Genomic DNA, 20302 nt, shown 5'->3' with positions numbered 1-20302 from the left:
GTGATGTTGGCCTTGTGGAACTTTTAGCATTATACAAGAAACTTAGCAAATTAGAATTTAGCATTTACTTGTTGAATGTAATGTGGATCTGGGATATATCCAGTATTTCATATGGGTAAGTAGCTATGGTGACAGGAATTTCAAGAGTTTGAAGCCACTTTTACCAGCAGCTCTTCGAAACCATCATGCTAATGGAAGAATACCTCAGGGGTCTTGTCCAAACCTCATCACTTTTCATTCTCCCATTATTTACTATTTTATTTACTCATGCCAAACAAAGTAGTAAGATAAGTTACTGTGGTAATGTCCTTTGTTTTCTTTTCTAGAATTTCCTCACAAACACTCTAAGGTATACATATGGCTCTGTTATACACATACTGAAAACACGAATTGTTTTTTTTGAGATAGAATCTCTCTTCGTCACCTGGGCTGGATTGCAGTGGTGCAATCTTGGCGCACTACACCCTCAGCCTCCCCACTTCAAGCATTTCTCTTGCCTCAGCCTCCAGGGTAGCTGGGATTACAGGTGGTGCCACCACGCCTGGCTAATTTTTGCATTTTTAGTAGAGATGGGATTTCACCAAGTTGTCCAGGCTGGTCTTGAACTCCTGACCTCAGCCAATCCACCTGCCTCGGACTCCCAAAGTGCTAGGATTACAGGTGTGAGCCACTGCACCTGGCCTGAAACTCTAATTTGTTTTGATCAGTAAATAATGCTACTTTGTTTTTCTCATTCTAGTATGGTTAATTTACCTTTACATTAACATTTAAATTAATTTCTTAAAATAATAGACTAAAGTTGATTTGATTATTTTGGCAGATATGAATAGTTATTAGTTCATTATGTGACTGAACTGCATCCAGTTATCTTGGTCTTAGGATTGTTCATCTATAAACAGGGGTTGGGCAAACTGGCTAGCCATCAGTTTTGTAAGTAAAGTTGTATTGGCACGCAGCCAATGTCATTTCGGTATGCATTGCCTGTGGCACCTTTCACACTGCAGTGGCAGACATACATAGTTATGGCACAGACCATATGACTCTTAAAGCCTAAAATATTTTCTGTCTGGTCCTCCATAGAAAGAGTTACCTAACTTCTGATCTGACTGTCTCAATCTGCATAAAATGTTGGTTCTCATCCTTACAAATGTAGTGGAATATAATTGATAATTTTAAGCTCAAGAGATTGGAAAATTCAGTAGTTTTTATCATCATTGGAAATGTTTTTTTTTAAGCAGATTTTTGCTTTTCTTTATATGTGGAGTAGCAATAATAAGTGATATTTTTCCTGAAAGTTTTCTGAATTGAAACATTTTAAAAACCGTTAAAATATTGCAAAAATACGTTAGTCTGTTACCACATGAAGGACTTTTGGCAAGTAATTCAAGCTTCTAGTCATTTTTCTCTGCTTTTTTATAACCTATGTTTCTTTTTTATTAAACATCACTGCTTTATTACTACTTTAATGTTATTTGAAATTTTAATAGGTTATAAAATTATATTTTAAAGTTGAAAAAGCTCTTTTCTAAAAACCACATACCTCTCCTACTCCATGTTTGAGTAGTTAAGAAGCACTAAAACATAAATTTTAATTTAATGGAAGACCTTTTGGTTTTTAATTTTTTCATACCTAACAGCCACTCAAAATGACACAGTCTGTTACTGTTTCTTAATAGGTGTGTCCATGAATATTTTTCTTACCGTCTCATCTAAATCTCCTAATTTTTTTTTTTTCATTTTTTTTGGGACGAAGTCTTGCTCTTGTTGCCCGGGCTAGAGTGCAATGGCGCTGTCTTGACTCACTGCAACCTCCTCCTCCTGGGTTTAAGCGATTCTCCTGCCTCAGCCTCCCGAGTAGCTGGGATTACAGGCGCCTGCCACCACGCCTGGCTAATTTTTGTGTTTTTAGTAGAGACGGGGTTTCACCGCATTGGCCAAGCTGGTCTCAAACTCCTGACCTCAGGCAATCCACCTGCCTCGGCCTCCCAAAGTGCTGAGATTACAGGTGTGATACATCTCCTAATATTCTTAGAGGAATCAGCTACACCAAACACAGAGTTTCAGGCTGACATGGGAAGCCAAAGAATCTATTCTGTTCATTCACTTAGACTCTAGCTTTATCTTTAGTACTATTAATGTTAATTACTTAGAAATAATTGGTATATTCCTTTTCTGTACAACTCAAGAAAATCCTTTTATTTTGAGTTTTACTTGTAGACACAGATATAAATGGTATGGAACATTTGGCATAATCGGGACTAACCCCAGCTAAGGCATAGAAACTTGTTCTTTCTTAAAGTCCCTGATGTTGTTTTGAATTTTGATTATCTGTAGTTTTCCCAGGAAGGCAGAGTATGAAATATGTGAGCTAAATGCTTCAGGTTATTATAATATTACTGTCAATATAACAATCTATAAGTAGATTTCAAAAACAAAGATTTTCTGAAACAGTTGCTTCTTTTTAAGTTATGAATTAGAATAATTGCCGAGACATATTTTGATAGAAGAGGCAAATCCTTAGTTAAACATATTGCAGAAGCCCCCAGATGGCTTCCTTAACATTACTTAAGGTAGAATCAGGACCATAAATTTATCATTGGGAAAATTGGAAAATGATTGAATCATAGATTTATAATCTCTTCCTACCCTTATATAGTTGCTGAACTTGAGACCTAGATGCTTGCTACTGCAGTCCTTGTAGGGGCAGGTTGAGCCACGATTCTATAGTGTGCTCTTGATCTGGATCTTGACCTCTTCATTAAGATGACTGATTGATCTAGGTACACGTCTCAAGGAAACAAAGATCCAGAAACTGCTGTTAGTTACTTCTCTTAGCTTCTCATCACATTTATTACCATTAAGTTTTGGGAGGTTTAGTAATTATTATTTAATGCTTATTTTGGATCTTGGTCATTTTCTTGCATATTTAATTCTCGTAAGATTATTAATTTCTTGAAGGTGGCAGCTATATCTTAATCTGTTTTATAATGCCTTTAGAACCTAACACAGGACCAGTTAATACAGAAGGTAAAAAAAATTAATGAATAACACTCGTTTTAGCACTGGATATCCATTAAAAATGTGTAGGAAGTACTCACTGGATATTCATTGACTTGACTGGACATACATGAAATTATAGTGCTAATGTGATCTACTTTATGTTAAAGGCAAGAAATGTAAGTTTAGATAACACTATATTGACATAGTTTGCAAATGAATTGTATCATTTAATTACAAAGGCAGTGTGCTATAGCACTTCACAAAACTTCAGCTTCTTACTGTGTATTCTTTATAGTTAATTTTTCACATATATCTATATTTTATTTTATTTTTTTGAGATGGAGTCTCGCTCTGTCTCCCGGGCTGGAGTGCAGTGGCCTGATCTCTGCTCACTGCAACCTCCACGTTCCGGGTTCAAGCGATTCTCCTGCCTCAGCCTCCTGAGTAGCTGGGATTACAAGTGCCCGCCACCACGCCTGGCAAATTTTTGTATTTTAGTAGAGACGGGGTTTCGCCACATTGGCCAGGCTGGTCTCGAACTCCTGACCTCAGGTGATCCACCCGCCTCTGCCTCCCAAAGTGCTGGGATTACAGGCGTGAGCCACTGTGCCCGTCCAATTTTTCATATTTATTTTTAAGATCATTTGACGTATTTTACTCAGATTACCTCATTACCTCTAAGAAACCTCTGATGGTGATATTGATGATCTAATATATGACAGATCCTGGGTCATTATTATTTCATTTAGTGGTTGTATATATAGACCAAGAGGGAATTTGAATATTGATTCAGGGAATGGCTAGTAACGGTGATTTATGAACAAAGGATCCAGTGCAGTGAGCCAAACATAAGATTGCATCTTATGAGTGAGCCATGTTGAGTTTTTTCTGTTATACTTACCCGAATGATGATTAGTCCATAATCTTGTAGATGTTAATATTAAAACATTTGTTCCATGACTATTAAAGATGCATTGCTAGTTATATTGGAGGAAATATTTATATATTTATTCTTTGGACTTACTATGAACAACTTCTCTAGTAGTTTGGTTGATAAAATTTATCAGTGTAATTAGTTATATAATTTAGGCACTTTAGTAATATAAATGAGTAAATTAGGATAGCTCAACTGGAAATAGTAAAAATTAAGTTAATATTTAGCTATTATTACCTAAGGGATGTTTTGCTCATGTAAACATTTTAAAAATCAACTCACTATTCTTTTGGTGTTTCCTCACTTTCGTATTTCAAGATGATTTTGTTCTGTATTCATTTTTTTATTCTAAAGGAAAAGATAGTAAAATAAGGTTATCTGGTCTACATAATTAGTAACAGTAGTGATTTTAGAACATGAGCTTATTTCTCAGCCCTTCTGCTTGCTTACTTTGCTTGAGTAGGTTAAGTTTTCTGCTTTTAAGATAAAATGGATATATTTCTTAAGGTTGTTGGGAAAATTACATGAAAGAGTAAGCACACTGTTATCTATCTAGTTTAGCTGTAATTTTTTTGGGAGCCTAACTGTGTGCAAGGCAGTTACAGGTTTTTATTAGGACGAGTTATTTTTAAAGTACAGTGTAATCTCCCTGTGGATGAGAAATTTTGTTTCTTTTTTTCCTCAGTACACAACATATGTAATAGGTGCTCAGTAAATATTTGTTGAAGGAATAATTTGGTGAATAGTGGAAAGAATGGCTTTGTAGATAGCCTTCATTGGGATCTAAGCTCTGCTGCTTATTAGCTGAGTAATTTCAGTTGAGTTATTTTACCTCTCGGAGCCTCAGATTTCTGACCTTTATAATACTGATCTTGCTTTTTTGGTAAGGATTAGTGATATGTATCTTACAGTATTTCAGACAACATAGAAGTTAGCTTTTTCCCAATTTGAGGTAAAGAAAAAGTTATTTTTAAATGGCAGTCCTCTCCAATTTTAAGACATTGGATTTCCTCCGAACTTTCTTTTCTTCTTTTTAATATGGAGTCTCACTGTGTCACCCAGGCTGGAGTGCAGCGGCACGATCTCGGCTCACTGCAACCTCCACCTCTCGGGTTCAAGCAATTCTCCTTCCTTAGCCTCCTGTGTAGCTGGGATTACAGGCACGCACCACCATGTCCAGCCAATTTTTTGTGTATTTTTAGTAGAGATGGGGTTTCACCATGTTGGTCAGGCTGGTCTCGAACTCCTGACCTCGTGATCCACCTGCCTTGGCCTCCCAAAGTTCTGGGATTACAGGAGTGAGCCACCTTGCCCGGCCTGAACTTTCTAATAGTCTAGAGTCCTCATGCAGTTTTTCTGAATTGAATTACAAGTACCATGACTAGAAATATTTCCTGAGTGTCTACTATGTCTGCAAAACGAAGAAATTTTAGTAAAGGGTAAGACCAATGATGAATATTAAGGGGACTTTTGTATAAATAGTTTAATTAATGTCCTCTAGACTTGATAGCAGTGCCTGCAGAAAGAAGATGAAGAAAGAGGGTGGTGACTAGTGGCTGGCCACGTGGTTTTAAAATCTCTGTGAGCATTGCCAGCCCCAGCCCTATCCATGTGAAGAAAAGAAAATAAACTCAAACCCCAAAGAATGCTGAATGTCTGAAGCTCCTAAGAAAGCCTTTCTGATTAGGGATAGCAAGGGTTTGCTTAGCTGACTTACTGAAGGAAAACTCCCAGGGGTAATGATGTGTTCTCTGATGTTAAGGGGAAATCTAGTCTGTAAAGATTACACATAAAATATTTCTGAAAAGTGAATAACCTGATTGAGGTTCAGCTAAAGTGAAATAAAACTATAATTTATTTTTTCATTTTCTAAGCCTTTGCATAGAAAATGAAAAGGCAGAATTGGGTTAGTGTCATCCTTTTTTGTGTTTGTTTGTTTGTTTTGGTAAAATACAGAAAAGCGGCTCTTGTTAGTAAATTCTGTCTCATAATGATTATAATTTTATGATGCAAATAAGATCTGAGACTGATTTTGTAAAGCTAGCTTCAGTTTTCATTTAGAGTTGACATGTATTTAGTACATAGAATTTAGGCTTACCTAAAACATTAATGTTTCATTTTACACAGCATTAGTGCATAATAACAAGGATGGGTGACTTTGGTAGTTCTCATGCTTAGCTGGCTCTTTTCTTTTCCTGTTCTCTTCATGTTATAACTGTTTTGGGCTTAATAGCCAGTGTTTGCAGTAGTTCACTGTCCATGAGTAGAAACCAAAAATAAAGCTTTAGATAGAACTCCTTATGGTGGCTTTGCTCCTGGTGGAATATCAACATTAGTTAACCGGTTTTAGAAAATTGTAGTTTAATTTTCTTTTGCCCTTATTAATTTGAAATGTGTTGTACTCTCTTTCAGTGATGCTTGTTAATAAACATTTTATTTTTTCTACATTTGTTAAATAAGCCTCATCACATAATAAGGCTAGATGTGATTTCCTGGTAATGTAATGTAAATATGTGACTTAAAATTAGTTAGCGGTGTTGTCCTTTTAAGTAATTTTGCTGACAGTTTTAGGCGCGGGATATTTAATGCAGCTAATAAATGGAAGCAGGTTACTGTCTGAAAGACTGCAGCTGACTGTACATTGCACGTAGTGTATAAAACGTTGAGGGCTGTTGGGATATACACAGCTGAAGCATATTCCTGGAAGTTACTGCTCAGCTTTGGAAGGTTTGGTAGTAATGATGCATTAATGGACTTTTTACATGACAGGGTAATAGGATACTTAGATCAAAAAAAATGACAGAGGTTTGGTAGACAATGGTTTGTGGTTTATAGGAACAAGATTAGGATGAAATTGTTTGAATCTTATTTGAAGGATAAGGAAAAAGCAGAGGTGGGAGTAGGTTGTACGTTAGAAGTGGTTTGGATTTTTGAAAGTCATAGTCATTTATAGTTTAAGTAGAAATCTGTTGTATCTTGTTTTACTAAGAAATGAACTATTATGTAGCAAGCATTACCAGGAGCTTCACCATGCACTACACCTCTACTCTCCCAGTTCCTCCCCCACTTCATCCTAAGCTCTTTGATGTTCTTGGAAAAAGGTTTTCTAAAAATCAAAAGAAAGTTATTAATGTGGGAATCATTTGAAGTAATCTTTTCTGTTTGTTGAAAGGAAATTTAATAGACCTTTTCTGGTTTTGTTACTTGTTTTTGTTTTGCTTTGTGAAATGCTGTTATTGAGCTTTTTGCAGTTACAGAATTTGAAGGACAAATGTTAGCTGTTATCTATGCCAGTGGTTTGGCTCCAATATGATTTAGAAGGAATGCCTTCTTGGGATTAGTGTCATGATATTTGATTATTTATTCGTTCTATTCTTAGCTGATTGTGGTTTGTTAGGTATTTCAACTTTCATTAACATTTGTTTAATGGAAGGTTGTTTAAAACTTGGGTCACAGCAGTAAAATCTTTTGATTTAGTTTCCAAATTGCACTTAAAGCTTGAGGTTTTGGAAATAATTTTCTTTGATGTAAAAGCGATTGGGCACAGGTTGTAGAATGATAAAAATAAATTTGACTTTTTTTTTACTTATTCATTACACAGGCAGATTGACTTAAGCTTTATTTTCGTAAAAGAAGCCATGATTTTATACATTCTAGAACCTGTTTCCATTTGTCAGAAACAACCACTTACGTGGTCTCATAATTGAATGATATGTATTTTTAAAATTGTGTTTCACATTCTCAAACCTTCAGAATACACTGAATTTTTAGTATATAAAAATTTTCATAAGATATTCTTTCCTGGCCAAAGACCACAATAGAGGTCTTGATTGTGTGGTTTCCTCCTCCTTTTTCCCTTCACGAACAGAGGTTTTCCTATCTTGGCAGCTGTTTCCTACAAAGCAGTCATCAGTCCCTGATTTCTTCCTTCCTCCTCCTTCCCACAAACAAGGGCTCTTTGCATAGTGGATGACTGAAGACAGACTGATCTTGGATCACTTTAAGAAAGTGGAAACGTGTGCAAGAGTTGAGCATGTGGGCAAGCTGCCTGTAGGCACTAGCTCATTCAAATCAAACAATGAAAACTTGGACAGTAAAAATTCTTTGCTTGGAATCTAGAGTGGTCCAAAGGCTGACTTAATTTTACTTGCAGCACTTCATCCACGCGTTTAAATTATTCTGATTGCTTGATCAGATCATCGAACAGACTGTAAGAATATAAGAAATTGTTCATTGATGGCCTTTTAAATGTGACAAGCCATGAGATTATCTGACTTTTTAAAATGCTTTATATAGAATAACTTTCAGGTTTAAGGCAGGCACATTGCTACAGCAGTTGTAAACTGCAGGTTCACTTTTGGTTTTGGTTACCTTTGAATAGTCTATGGGAGCTCAGAGTGAAAAATGTACAGAGCCAGCCAGCTAGTTTTGCAGGGATGTGTGCCATGTGTCTCCATCAGATTAATTTTGGATACATCATTCTTCTTTTTGAGGAAGTTTGCATTTTCCTTTGTTTCTTTGGACAGATAAGCATCTGAGGTGTTCTTAAATGGCATAATACTGATGTTGGTGATGCCTCCCTCTCCCCTGTGTCTTCAGTGCTTTCAGAGAGAGCTAAAACTTGGGCCAATTCTGGGTCATAGAGGGATCCTTAGGGAAGCATTTACATCTCTGAAACTGTGGGCCTGAATGATTTCAGATTAATTTCTTACATTATTTTTGTTGTGTTCTTAATAAAGCAAGATAGTACCTTTATAGGTAATAAGTGTTTCAAACCATTTAACATCTGCCTGCTTTTCCAATCAGGTTACATTATAATGAACTGATAGTAGAATGTAGTGTACTGCTAATAGCATCCCGTGTGATAAGCTACATGAAGCATGTAGTAAATGCACAGTAGGTCAGATAATGTGCAAGAACTCAAAAGTTATCAGGAAAATTTTGTTTTCTAAATTTTCTCTATGGTTTAGTGACAGCATCGAAATGATGTAATGAGTTTGTTTTACTGAGTTATGTATGCAACCTCAGAAAGGGAGGGAAGAGTTCCCTCCCTGCTGCACTTTGTAAAACTCTTTAGTTGCAGCAGGTTAAGGATAACTGGAGAAAACTTGGTGTAAGAGTATTATGTAGAATAAAATAATAGGAAACGAACATGAAGAAACTGTAAGATGTTCCTTTAACAGAAAAGTTTGTGATTTCCTTTCCCTCAGAGGCTAAATGAGGAGGCTGGATATATTTGGGAAATGCCTTCATTTTATGTGCATTATAAGGCTAATGTTTGCTGTGATTCCTCACACGACCTCAGAAAGAAGTAAAACACTTGGACAGAACCCAGCAAATGACCTGGTCTCATGTGATCCTAGAAGCCGAGAAATACTAAGTCATACTCCTGAAGTTTTTGTACACTCTCCAGTTTGGAGAACTGGATCCATAGGGGCTATGAATACCTATCAGTCAGGGAAATAAGTTTGATTTGGTGATTAGGAATGTGGCATTTTCAGAATCCCTTTGTATATGGCATTATTTTGCCATGTACAAATTTTGGCAATTTGACTGTCAAAAAGGCAGTCAACCTATTTGGGCTTTTGACTGTTTTCAGAATGTAAGATTCAGATATCCAGTGTATAGGAGCAGCTTCCATAGTGGACATAGAATCAAAATATGTTTTATATTCAGGAGAGAGAGAGAGGAACGGAGAGAGAGAATTGTTTTGTTATGTAGAAAGACCATAGAGTAAGTGATGGATTTGTTTGTTTTTCAGATATGAAGATCAATGATGCAGACTGATGGTTTTGATGAAGCTGGGCATTTATAACTAGATTCATTAAGGAATACAAAGAAAATATTTAAAGGGATCAATAATGGTGTCTTCTGGTTGCAGAATGCGAAGTCTGTGGTTTATCATTGTAATCAGCTTCTTACCAAATACAGAAGGTAAGATCCAGTTTACATTTTGTTTTTTAAATCCAGGAGAACTTGAACTATACAATCTTCTTAATATGGAAGTACCTAGAATATTTGTTTATTATTTTAAAAATAGGTGTTAAAATTATTTCCTGAATATTGAATTGTTTATTAGGTGGTTGAGTTCTTTTGATAACACAGATATGATATAGAAAGTGCTAGATATGTGAATTTATATTTTACGTGCATTTATGAAATATAACCATTCTAAATAATCCCGAGGGAACTAAATGAAAGCTCTGTTTTGGTATACATTTTACATTTATTCACTACATTTATTTTAGTAAAGTGAAAAGTATTTTGTGGAAATTTTCATCTTTAGTTACATTTGCTTAAGTGTGTGCATAATTCTAAAACTCCTAAGTTAAAATATGTAGTCTTTTATGAAAACTTACATTTTAATAATAGTTCATCTTTTTATGTTGTTTATATCTTTAGCTGTATATGTGTGTGTATATGTATATTCTTTGTAATGTTAAATTTGCATAAATATAACTATTTCTTTGTACTTAAAAATAGATGTGGAATTTTTCTTAAGCACTATTGCATTAAACATTTTTAAAATCTAGGAATAGTAATGAGTGTATTTTTCAAGACAGACCTGATTTTTAAAGAAATAAATATACTTTTGAAGCCTAATGAAATAATTGGAACCATCATTTATTAACTATATAGATTTCTGGAATCCATTGTTTTCTTAGTCTTAAATATTATTTCCACATGAAAACAACACACATGCAGGTGTTTTTTAGAGCAGGCTAGAAGTTAATGGAGCTAAGATGTATAAATGTTATAGCTAGTTGATAGTGGCAGTTATTGGCACGAAAATGTATTAATCTTGTAAAGTTTGTGAAGGGTATAAAATCTCTGAGAAATGCATATAAATTATAATGGATTTAAAAAAATTCCAATTCTTGAAAAAATGTTTAAGAATTAAAAAATTGATTTTATATGTACTTTTAAGTGATCTCACTTATACCTATTATTAAAATGATAGGTGGAGAAGGGGCATACTGTCAACTAATAGAAGTGTATTATTCCGTTGTCTGTGTAATAAGCTTCAAAATGTTAACGTTTTAATTTTGCTGAAAGAATTTTACTTGAATTGCTTGTTCCAAAGTTATATTTTATCATGTTCTCCTTGTCCCTCCAGTCCCCTACGTTCAGTATATTGATATGATGTAATATAATTTAAATAAATAACAAATTTAGAAATACTTAAAATAAGAGTTTCTGTATTCAGAAAGTAAATAGTGTTCACTTGGATTTAAGTCACACTTGGAAGTTACAATCTTTGGGTTAATATTTTATTTTCAGATGACATTGCTCTTTGCTTTAGAATTGAAGATGTATCATATCTAACATCATATGTAATCTGTGTGAATGAATAATACTATCATGATAAACAGTGAACAGGAATTGTGTTTAATAATATAAATTTCTGGCTTGGATTGTTGTGAAAATCTTGTGTGTAGTCTGATGATTTTACATCTCGTTTTTGGGGAAGAAAACCTAACTGAATTCCTGCTGTTAGGTTTGAATGTTTTTATACATTTAAAAAAGATTCCAGGTGTGGACCAATGGCTCATTAGTCCACATAATGAAAAAATTTCTAATCAAGTTAGAGATCACTTTGCTTGCACAGTAGCTTAACTCAGTGGGGGGCTAGCAAACAGAGAGTTTTTTCATGAGATACTGCAGCTTTATTTTCAGTGTCGTCTATCAGGTCAGGATTCATATCTGCTGTTAGGAGAAATTTCATTTTTGGCTCATCAGGCCAGGGGGTATTGCTTCTGAAGCACTTCCCTCCTATGGGTAAAAAGAACCTGGGACGAACCCATACTGCTAACTGCTAATTGTAAGAGTATACACAGTTAATACACACTGTTAGAACATTGATCCAGTATTGCATGGGTTTGTCTTAGAAAGTCTTACATGACATCATAGTCCTTTATTGCCAGAAAGCAGATAATGCTCTGTGAACATCTATAGAGAAAGCCAATCAACGTTAGGTAAGAAGGCATAGGAAGGCAGATATGAATTTAACCTTCAGCCATTGAGTTTCTTTTGGGCCCTTACGTGATTGTAACCTTTTAACATCTTACACAGTTTAGTTCTTTTTATACTTCTTTTTATACCAGTTTCTAGGTTCTTGCAGGTAAACTCAGATAAGTTTTCCTGAGTGAATTCTTCCCTTTTTCCTCATTTATTGAGTGATTAAATTGAGCTGCATGCTTAGGATTCAAAATTACACAAGGAAAAATAATGCATAAGGCACGGTTCTTTTTTTTGTTTATTTTATTTTTTATTTTCCCGTAAGTTATTGGGGCACAGGTGGTATTTGATTACATGAGTAAGTTCTTTAGTGGTGATTTTTGAGATCCTGGTGCACCCATCACCCGAGCAGTATACACTGCACCATATATGTTGTCTTTTATCCCTTGTCCCACTCCTACTGTTCCCCCCAAGTCCCCAGAGTCCATTGTGTTATTCTTATGCCTTTGTGTCCTCATAGCTTAGCTCCTACATATCAGTGAGAACATGGGATGTTTGGTTTTCTCTTCCTGAGTTACTTCACTTAGAATAATAGTCTCCAGTCTCATCCAGGTCACTGCAAATGCTGTTAATTCATTCCTTTTTATGGCTGAGTAGTATTCCATCATATATATATATATTTATCATATATATATTTTCCATCATATATATATTTTTTCATCATATATATATATTTTCCATCATATATATATTTTCCATCATATATATATACACATATATTTTCCATCATATATATATATATCATATATATATATATGATGGAAAATATATGTGTATATATATATATATATATACACACACACACAACACACACATCACAGTTCCTTTATCCACTCGTTGATTGATGGGCATTTGGGTTGGTTCCACGATTTTGCAGTTGTGCTGCTGTAACCATGCATGAAGGCATGATTCTTACTCTTGAGAAGCTCATGGTCTTATGCAGGGATTGAAACCTTAAATACCTGTTGGTGCCTTGAGAACATTCGACTTGAGGTCAGACAAGAAAGTGCTTGTCAGAGGACCTGTGATTACCATTCCAGTATTTAGCTTGGTTTTTCCAGTCTTCTGACTTTCAGTAGAAATCAAACATTAGGATTTTTAAGTAATGGCAACTAATTAAGATTTTGTTTAAAAAACAAGCGTGTATACCATAGAATAGCCATGGGTTATGCCTTTCTTTTTAGATCTTTTTTTTTTCCTCCTGTTACAGTTGTATTTTACCTTGGTACATGATTTTAAAGGCTTCACATAATTTTGGATTTGCTTTACATCTGTACATAATGAGACATACATTTCCAAATTCATAAGGACTTACTCTGTGTTCAGGCAAACATTATAAATGTCATATTTTGTGTACACATAAAAGGGCAAATCACTAAGCATTTTTAAAGTTTGAACATGGCAAAAGCTAATTATACAAAGGTTTAATTGTTATATCTATCTATCTCTATTTTGAATCAAGTCTTACCCATTAAAATTTACCTGTTTGTGTAAGAATCAAGTCTTACCCATTAAAGTTTACCTGTTTCTGTAAAATAGGATTAATATTTTACATATTCTCTAAGCCTTTCCTACAACGTATTTTGGGGAAAATTATATTTAGAATTTCCAAATAAAAATGATTTTATACAGACCAAACTTGCAAAATATTTTGTAAATTTTTCTTATAATTGATTTTATTTCTAGAGAACTAATCTCAGATTCTTGAAAAGTCAGTTTTATTGAGAGACTGATATGCTTTGATTCTTTTGGCCAGTTTTTATTAGCATAGTACCCACTGTGGAATCATGTATCAGTAAGTAGAAAGTAAATTGAATTTTTGTGTCCTAGAGAATTAAATTATGCTGTATAATGGAGCCTTGGCAAGCATAAGTTAGACACATGAAGGCTTGCTCAAGTGACAAGTTACAAATAATAGTACTTCTTCAGCAAATTCAGTAATGCAGATTTCAGGTTGAATTCTTTATGCAGTGAATATGTAATTAGATTTTATTAGTCAAAATTTTACTTAATTACCTCAAATTATATTGTTGCTTATCCTTATTTCAAAGAAAAATGTTCTGCCAGGTATAAATGTGAGACATGCCAGAAACAGCTTTATGTATTTATTTTATATAAATCAAGAAAATATAACAGTTGTAGAAATAGTTTCTTGCCAGTTTTTACTGTACTTTTAAGTTCCCTAAGTACATTTTATAATGACTTGAGTTAATGTTCTCTCTCTGAAAAGTGTGTGTCTGTAGGGTCTTTTCACTATTTGGGTAGAAGAAAAAAAGGCAGATTTAGGGGTTAAATATGAAATAGTGAAAACTGTTTCTGGCATATAGATATTTCCTTCAGAATGGTCTGAATTTGGTGGAATGATTAGTAACTTTATCGTGCACACACACACAACATGCAGTATGCTAGTTTCACAAGGGCAGGGATGTTTTGTTGTTGTTCACTGATGTCTTCAAGTGCCTGAACAATGCCTGGCTTATACTAAGCACTCAATCCATAGCTGTCACATAAATAGAATAAATCTTTGAAGAGGTTCATAGTCTGTATAATGAGGGAAAAGACAATGAGCAGTGGTAATAAGAGTGTGATAAGTGCCATAATAATGATATTCACAGAGGCATTGGGATGAGCGATAGTTGGATGGTTGCATGTGTGTTAGGAAATTCTTGTAGTTGGAAGTGATGATACAGCAGAATCACCTGGAAGATCTGCGGTGGGGCCCAAGCATTAGTTAACATTACTGACAAATTGCAGGGTGATGCTGATGGTGTTGCTCAGCATCACACTATAAAAGCCACTGTGTATTGTATGTGCTTAGGGGTGGTTGTGGTGAGGGTAGGGGTGCATGGGTGTAGACATGGTACAACTTTTTCAAAAGTATTTTTGGAAAAAATGATGAGATGATTGATCATGATTCAGAAGTTAGTATGCAGTTGTTTCTTGGGAGTTAGTGTCTGTTTCTTTGCAGATTGTTCTTTATTCCCCTGATTAGGCTTCTTGGGAATAATTTTAGTCTTCAGAAAAGGATTTTTTTTTTCTTTTTGCGCTTTTTTTTTTTTTTTTTTTGGAGATGGAGTCTCACTCTGTCTCCCAGGCCGGAATGCAATGGGATGATCTCCGCTCACTGAAACCTCCACCTCCCGGGTTCAAGGGATTCTCCTGCCTCAGCCTCCCAAGTAGCTGGGATTACAAGCACCTGCCACCATGCCTGGCTAACTTTTTTATTTTTAGTAGAGATGGGGTTTCACCATATTGGCCAGGCTGGTCTCTGACTCTTGACCTTGTGATCCACCCACCTTGGCCTCCCAAAGGACTGGGATTATATGCATGAGACACCGCGCCCAGTCTTTTTTGCTCTTTTCAACAGTATACTCAGAAAAAAATTTTGAAAAATTTACACCAAATTGGAAAAAAACATATTTTTCCTCTTAGGGATAAATTCTCTGTTTAGTAGAGCTCTTAAAACTCTTGTTTCAATTTGTCTCTTTCACTCTAATACCCTGGTTCTTTTCTTGTTGAGAATAACTACATGGCCAATGCTGTGATAACACTGAATTGACTTACTGTGGGGATTTCAGATTTCCCAATCTAACAAAATTGACTACTTTTGTTCATTTCAGTATATTTGATTAGTTGAAGTCTAGGAGGTAAATTTTCAGCAAGGTACTTGGGGATTTGGCTGTAAACCTAATGGGAGTCACAACTCCCATTAAATTAATAGGAATTGTGTATTTGTGCCCGCTGCATAGCAAATGTAACTTTATTTTCTAAATTCACAAATTATGTAAATTAACACCCAGCTAAAGCAATGAATTTTTTAAAAATTACTATTATTATTTTTTGAGACGGTGTCTTGCTTTGTTGCTCAGGCTGGAGTGCAGTGGTGCGGTCTCAGCTCACTGCAACCTCGGCCTCCTGGGTTCAAACAATTCTCCTGCCTCAGCCTCCCAAGTAACTGGGACTACAGGCATCCACCACCACGCCTGGCTAATTTTTGTATTTTTAGTAGACACGGGGTTTCACCATATTGGTCAGGCTGGTCTCAAACTCCTGACCTCGTGATCTACTTGCCTTGGCCTCCCAAAGTGCTGGGATTACAGGCATGAACCACTGTGCCCGGCCAAAAAAATGATTTTATTTAAGAAAATACTTAACTGTATTGCTCTTAGGACACTTTAGATATTCTTTATTTTGTTTCATGAGTATATTGTAATTTGATTGCAGCAGCTTTCTTCTCCATAGGTAGCGATAATTCGGTTTTAAAAATATAAATCTTAATGCCTTTACAAATTGTATGATGTTGTTATCTTCTCTTGCAAAAATCAAATTATTATAGTATTACTATCAGCATTCAAGATGAAGGTAAATATGTTCCAAATATGACTCAAAGTTGCCGAAAATAAAATTAAGCTTAATCGGATACACTGGCATCTTTTCAAAAGTTAATTTGAATTATACTTTGGTCATCTTATATACCAATATTTAATGTCAGAATATGCCATGTTTCATAAATGAAGATAAAGTTCAAGTGCTTGATTGTCGATTTTTTTTTCTTCCCACTTTTCCTCATGCTTTTTTCTTGATTCCATCCTCTTTTGCCTCTTTTTCATTTGTGGAAAAACTTTGTTTATCCACAATCTTCGTTGATTCACCAATAGGTCTTGTTGTTGGCAGAAAAAGTATTGCAAATGTGTATGTCATTCACAACAGTCACCCAGCAGACCTCAAAAATGTTATATTGCGTGGCTGTTTAATTTCGGTAAACCTCCATTTTCTGACAGAAAAGACCATATCAAATATTTAGTAAATAAATTTGTTTTTAAATAATAATTTGCTTAAAGTAAAAAGGTTATTAGCTCATGCATACTAGAGTAAATTTTAGAAATACCTATTTTACATCCACATTAGGCATTTACACAGTTATTTTTATAGTTTGAAAGAACCAATAGTGTATTACAGGGAGTTTAATTAAAAGCACAGGAGGCATTTAAAGCACCTTAATTTTGTGGAACTGTGATTCTGTTAATTTCTCATTACTCATTAATTTCAGCATTGAAGCTCTTCATTTTTTGAATTAATACACTTTAATTTTTTAATATACGATAGCTTGTGATATTAGAGAATAAGATAAGTGATTGAACACATCTGAAGACCACATCGGAAGACTATTATAGAACATGCTGTGTCTCAAAAAACTGATTTATCTGCCATATTACTAAGGGAGTGTCTTACTAAAACATATGCTTGATACCCCATGGTACTCTATTTTCTTTTCCTCTCCTCTGCAAGACAAAGAATGACATATGACAGCCATGCAGGCTACACATATTAGACATCAATTTGGATTAGTGAGTATCTCATGGCATCTTTCAACCCTATTCCTGAACTCCTTTTGTCAACTTGACAGAAGTGATTCCAGGAGAATACCTAGTCCCAGCCTTGGGATCTCCTGGCTAAAATGTAAAGCTGAGAAGGGAATACGTATCAGCACTTCAGGAAGCAGAAACAACATTTATAATCTCTTCTTATCAGCATGGGACTCTCCTGAGTTTGACTTTTATGTCTGCCATAATTCTTGCTTTGAGGGCTTATTTTTCTTAAAAGTGTTTTTTTCTTCTGATTTTGAATGTATATATCTTCATGAGAAAAGAGAAAATTAAAAAAATTAAGATAAAACTTTTAGAAGGTTCATAATTCTGTGACTTTCTTATGCGGCAGCACATTTCTTTTCTGTTTTTCCACCTATACACATACTTCATATGGATAAAGCCAAATTATGTATAAATACAAAATTAGGTTATTTATCTACATATACTCTTATATTCATATTTTCACTTTTAATTATCAGAAACAGTATTATTATGCCATTACATATTTAGATAATGAATGTTAACAGATGCATAGTAATTTAATTATACAAATTTAATACAAATTATTTAATCCTCCTTTTCTACTTGCCAGCCATTTGTACTTAATTTCTTTCAAGTATAAGTAAAATACATATCTATATAATTATTTTTCCTTCACAACTGGTTATTTCCCGAGGATAGAATTCTATAATTCTGATAATTGTACTGGAGATATAGATATCTTTCAAATTGGCTTTTTTGAAAAGTTAAACCTATGTGCACACATTGATGACCAGTATATAAATCCATGCACTTTACCAACAATGATCTTAAATTTTAAAGAGAATTAACACTTTGATTTGTAAAAAAGGGTATCTGATTATAAATTAAATTTGTAATTTGGGGGATACTTCTGAGGACAAAAACGTTTTTTGTAGATTTATTTATTGGTTAGTTGTCATTTTGATATGAACTTTTTGTACACTGCTTTTGCCAACTTTTCTGTTTGTATTGCTAATACTTTTCTTATTTTTTTTACAATTTATTGATAATCCCCTTTTTTCATTTTTATTATAAAAACCTATTTTTGCCTTTTAGTTTAATTTACACTGTTTAAAATTTTTAATGAAAACTTCAAATAGAAGAGAGAAATTCGTAGTATAACACTAATCGCAGGTTTAACAATTGTCAAGATATTGTTACATTTGCATTATTGCACTCTTTCTTCTTCTTTCCTTTTTGTTATATAGCCATTTTCTTTCGTGAGACCTTCCATTATTTTATGCTTAAAAATGTATATCTTGATCTCAGTTAAATATTTATTCACTTACATTTCCCTGTAGCTCTTAAATATTTTTATTTAAATTTTGAATCCGTCAGGAATTAACGTTTTTATAAGGTGAAATCTAAGGTCTTTGATCATTTAATTTAAAATCAAGTGAACTAACATTAAACCAACCCGTAAGAATTAAATTTTAACCAACACAGTAGTTGAAGTTTGGAACATAGCCAAATTAAAAATGGATGATGGATGATAGTTGAAAAAACAAAAAAGAAAAAGAAGTAAACACTGTTTATATCTACATAGATTGAATTGTGAATGAAAATGTGACTGTTCTGAATCCAGTAATATATCAGTGTTCTTCTCTCCTTAAATGATTTTTGTATCCCATGTATTTAATAAAGTTTATTTTTAAGAGTTTTTATGTTGTTAAACAGCCTAGAGAAGCAAAAGCATGACTGTAGAGATAGATTAAAATGTCCCACCATGAAGATGAAGTTCTACATTTTAGGAATTTTGGAGTTTCAAGAAACATAAAGAATTTCCTGGAAAAAAAAGAAGGGATTTGTATGAAACCTGGTTAAGTTTTGCACAGGGATTTAATCTAAAAAAAGGATCCAAGTAAAATTCTTATTTTGTTGCATATTTACAGGGTGCATCTTACTATTCCTGTACCCATCTCTTTGTATCTAATTGTTGTGTGTTTGTGTGTGTGTATTAATCATTAATTAGTTCTCTTTTCCCTTACTGATTCTTCTTTTTCTCTTTGTAGTACTAAAATCTAAGCCAGGTGTTAGATATGCCTATATGAAGTTCAGGCTTTGGTTAGAGACAATATAGTAGGTTAATACAAGTCAGAGACTTCCTTATTTTAGTTACACATTACAATAGAAAGCCTGTTGGATTTTAAGAGGCTACTTTTATATGGTAGATTGCTGTGATGAGGCGATGTTGACAGGCTTTTTAAAAAGTTGGTAAGTAAAGTGAAGGAGACAGGTGCTGTAGGTTGAGTTTATTTCCTTGTTTAAGGAAAGTGGTGTTTTTTTTTTTTTTTTTTTTTTTTACAGTTTTCTTGTTTGGTTGCTTTTGGTAGATATGTTGAATACCTGAACATTTCTCCAGTTGGAAGGAAGGGAAATGGAACCCATTGTACTGGTAGGAAGGCTCATTCAGGGAAGTAAAGAATGTGTATTAGGATCCAGAGAGAGGAAAGATTCAGGAAGAGATGTGTACAGCCGCAGAAGAAAGATGATGGAGGTCATGCTGGGCTTTAAACATCTTATTTATCTAGAATAGTGCCCCTCAAAAGTTAATGTGCATATAAATCACTCAGGGATCTTGTTAAAATGTAGATTCTTGCTTCAGTAATCTGGGATGGACCTTCTGAGTCTGCATTTCTAATAAGCTCCCAGGTGATGCTAAGGTTGCTGGTCTGTAAGAGAATGTCTGTATTAGGGAGTTTTGGTTATTAAAATGTTTGGTCTAGAAAATGAGAGTTTACATGACAGTGACTTCCGCTGTTAAAAATCGAGGTTTGTTTTAAACCCAAACAACCATAGTTGAAATATAGAAATAACATCACTTTCAGTTGTATAACTCATTTTATTAAAAAAGGAACTAAGCTACCTTGAAACTTTACTGAATATTTTTACATTTTGTTGCACTTCTAATCCTATTTTATATGCCTTCTATTGACCTTCTATTAACCTGGTGAGTTGC

The 20302-nt window shown here is 34.3% G+C and overlaps 1 protein-coding gene across 50 annotated transcripts in view; it reads left to right on the top strand.

The window, feature by feature from the left end:
• The window catches only part of ADGRL2 (adhesion G protein-coupled receptor L2), a 682398-nt gene that overhangs the window by 516896 nt on the left and 145200 nt on the right, over nt 1–20302 (top strand). For all 50 annotated transcript variants that reach the window (XR_010159335.1, XM_054683454.2, XM_054683462.2 and 47 more), the window contains one exon: nt 9696–9868. Coding sequence is in view for 49 of the 50 variants with exons in the window: in XM_054683454.2 (XP_054539429.1) it covers nt 9796–9868 (73 nt within the window). In the remaining variant the exon portion in view is untranslated. The remainder of the gene's footprint in view (nt 1–9695; nt 9869–20302) is intronic.

This window comes from Pan troglodytes, chromosome 1, assembly GCF_028858775.2.
Source record: "Pan troglodytes isolate AG18354 chromosome 1, NHGRI_mPanTro3-v2.0_pri, whole genome shotgun sequence".
NCBI classification, from domain to species: Eukaryota; Metazoa; Chordata; class Mammalia; order Primates; family Hominidae; genus Pan; species Pan troglodytes.
Note: the sequence above shows the minus strand (reverse complement) of the source record. Positions and strands in the feature narration are given on the sequence as shown.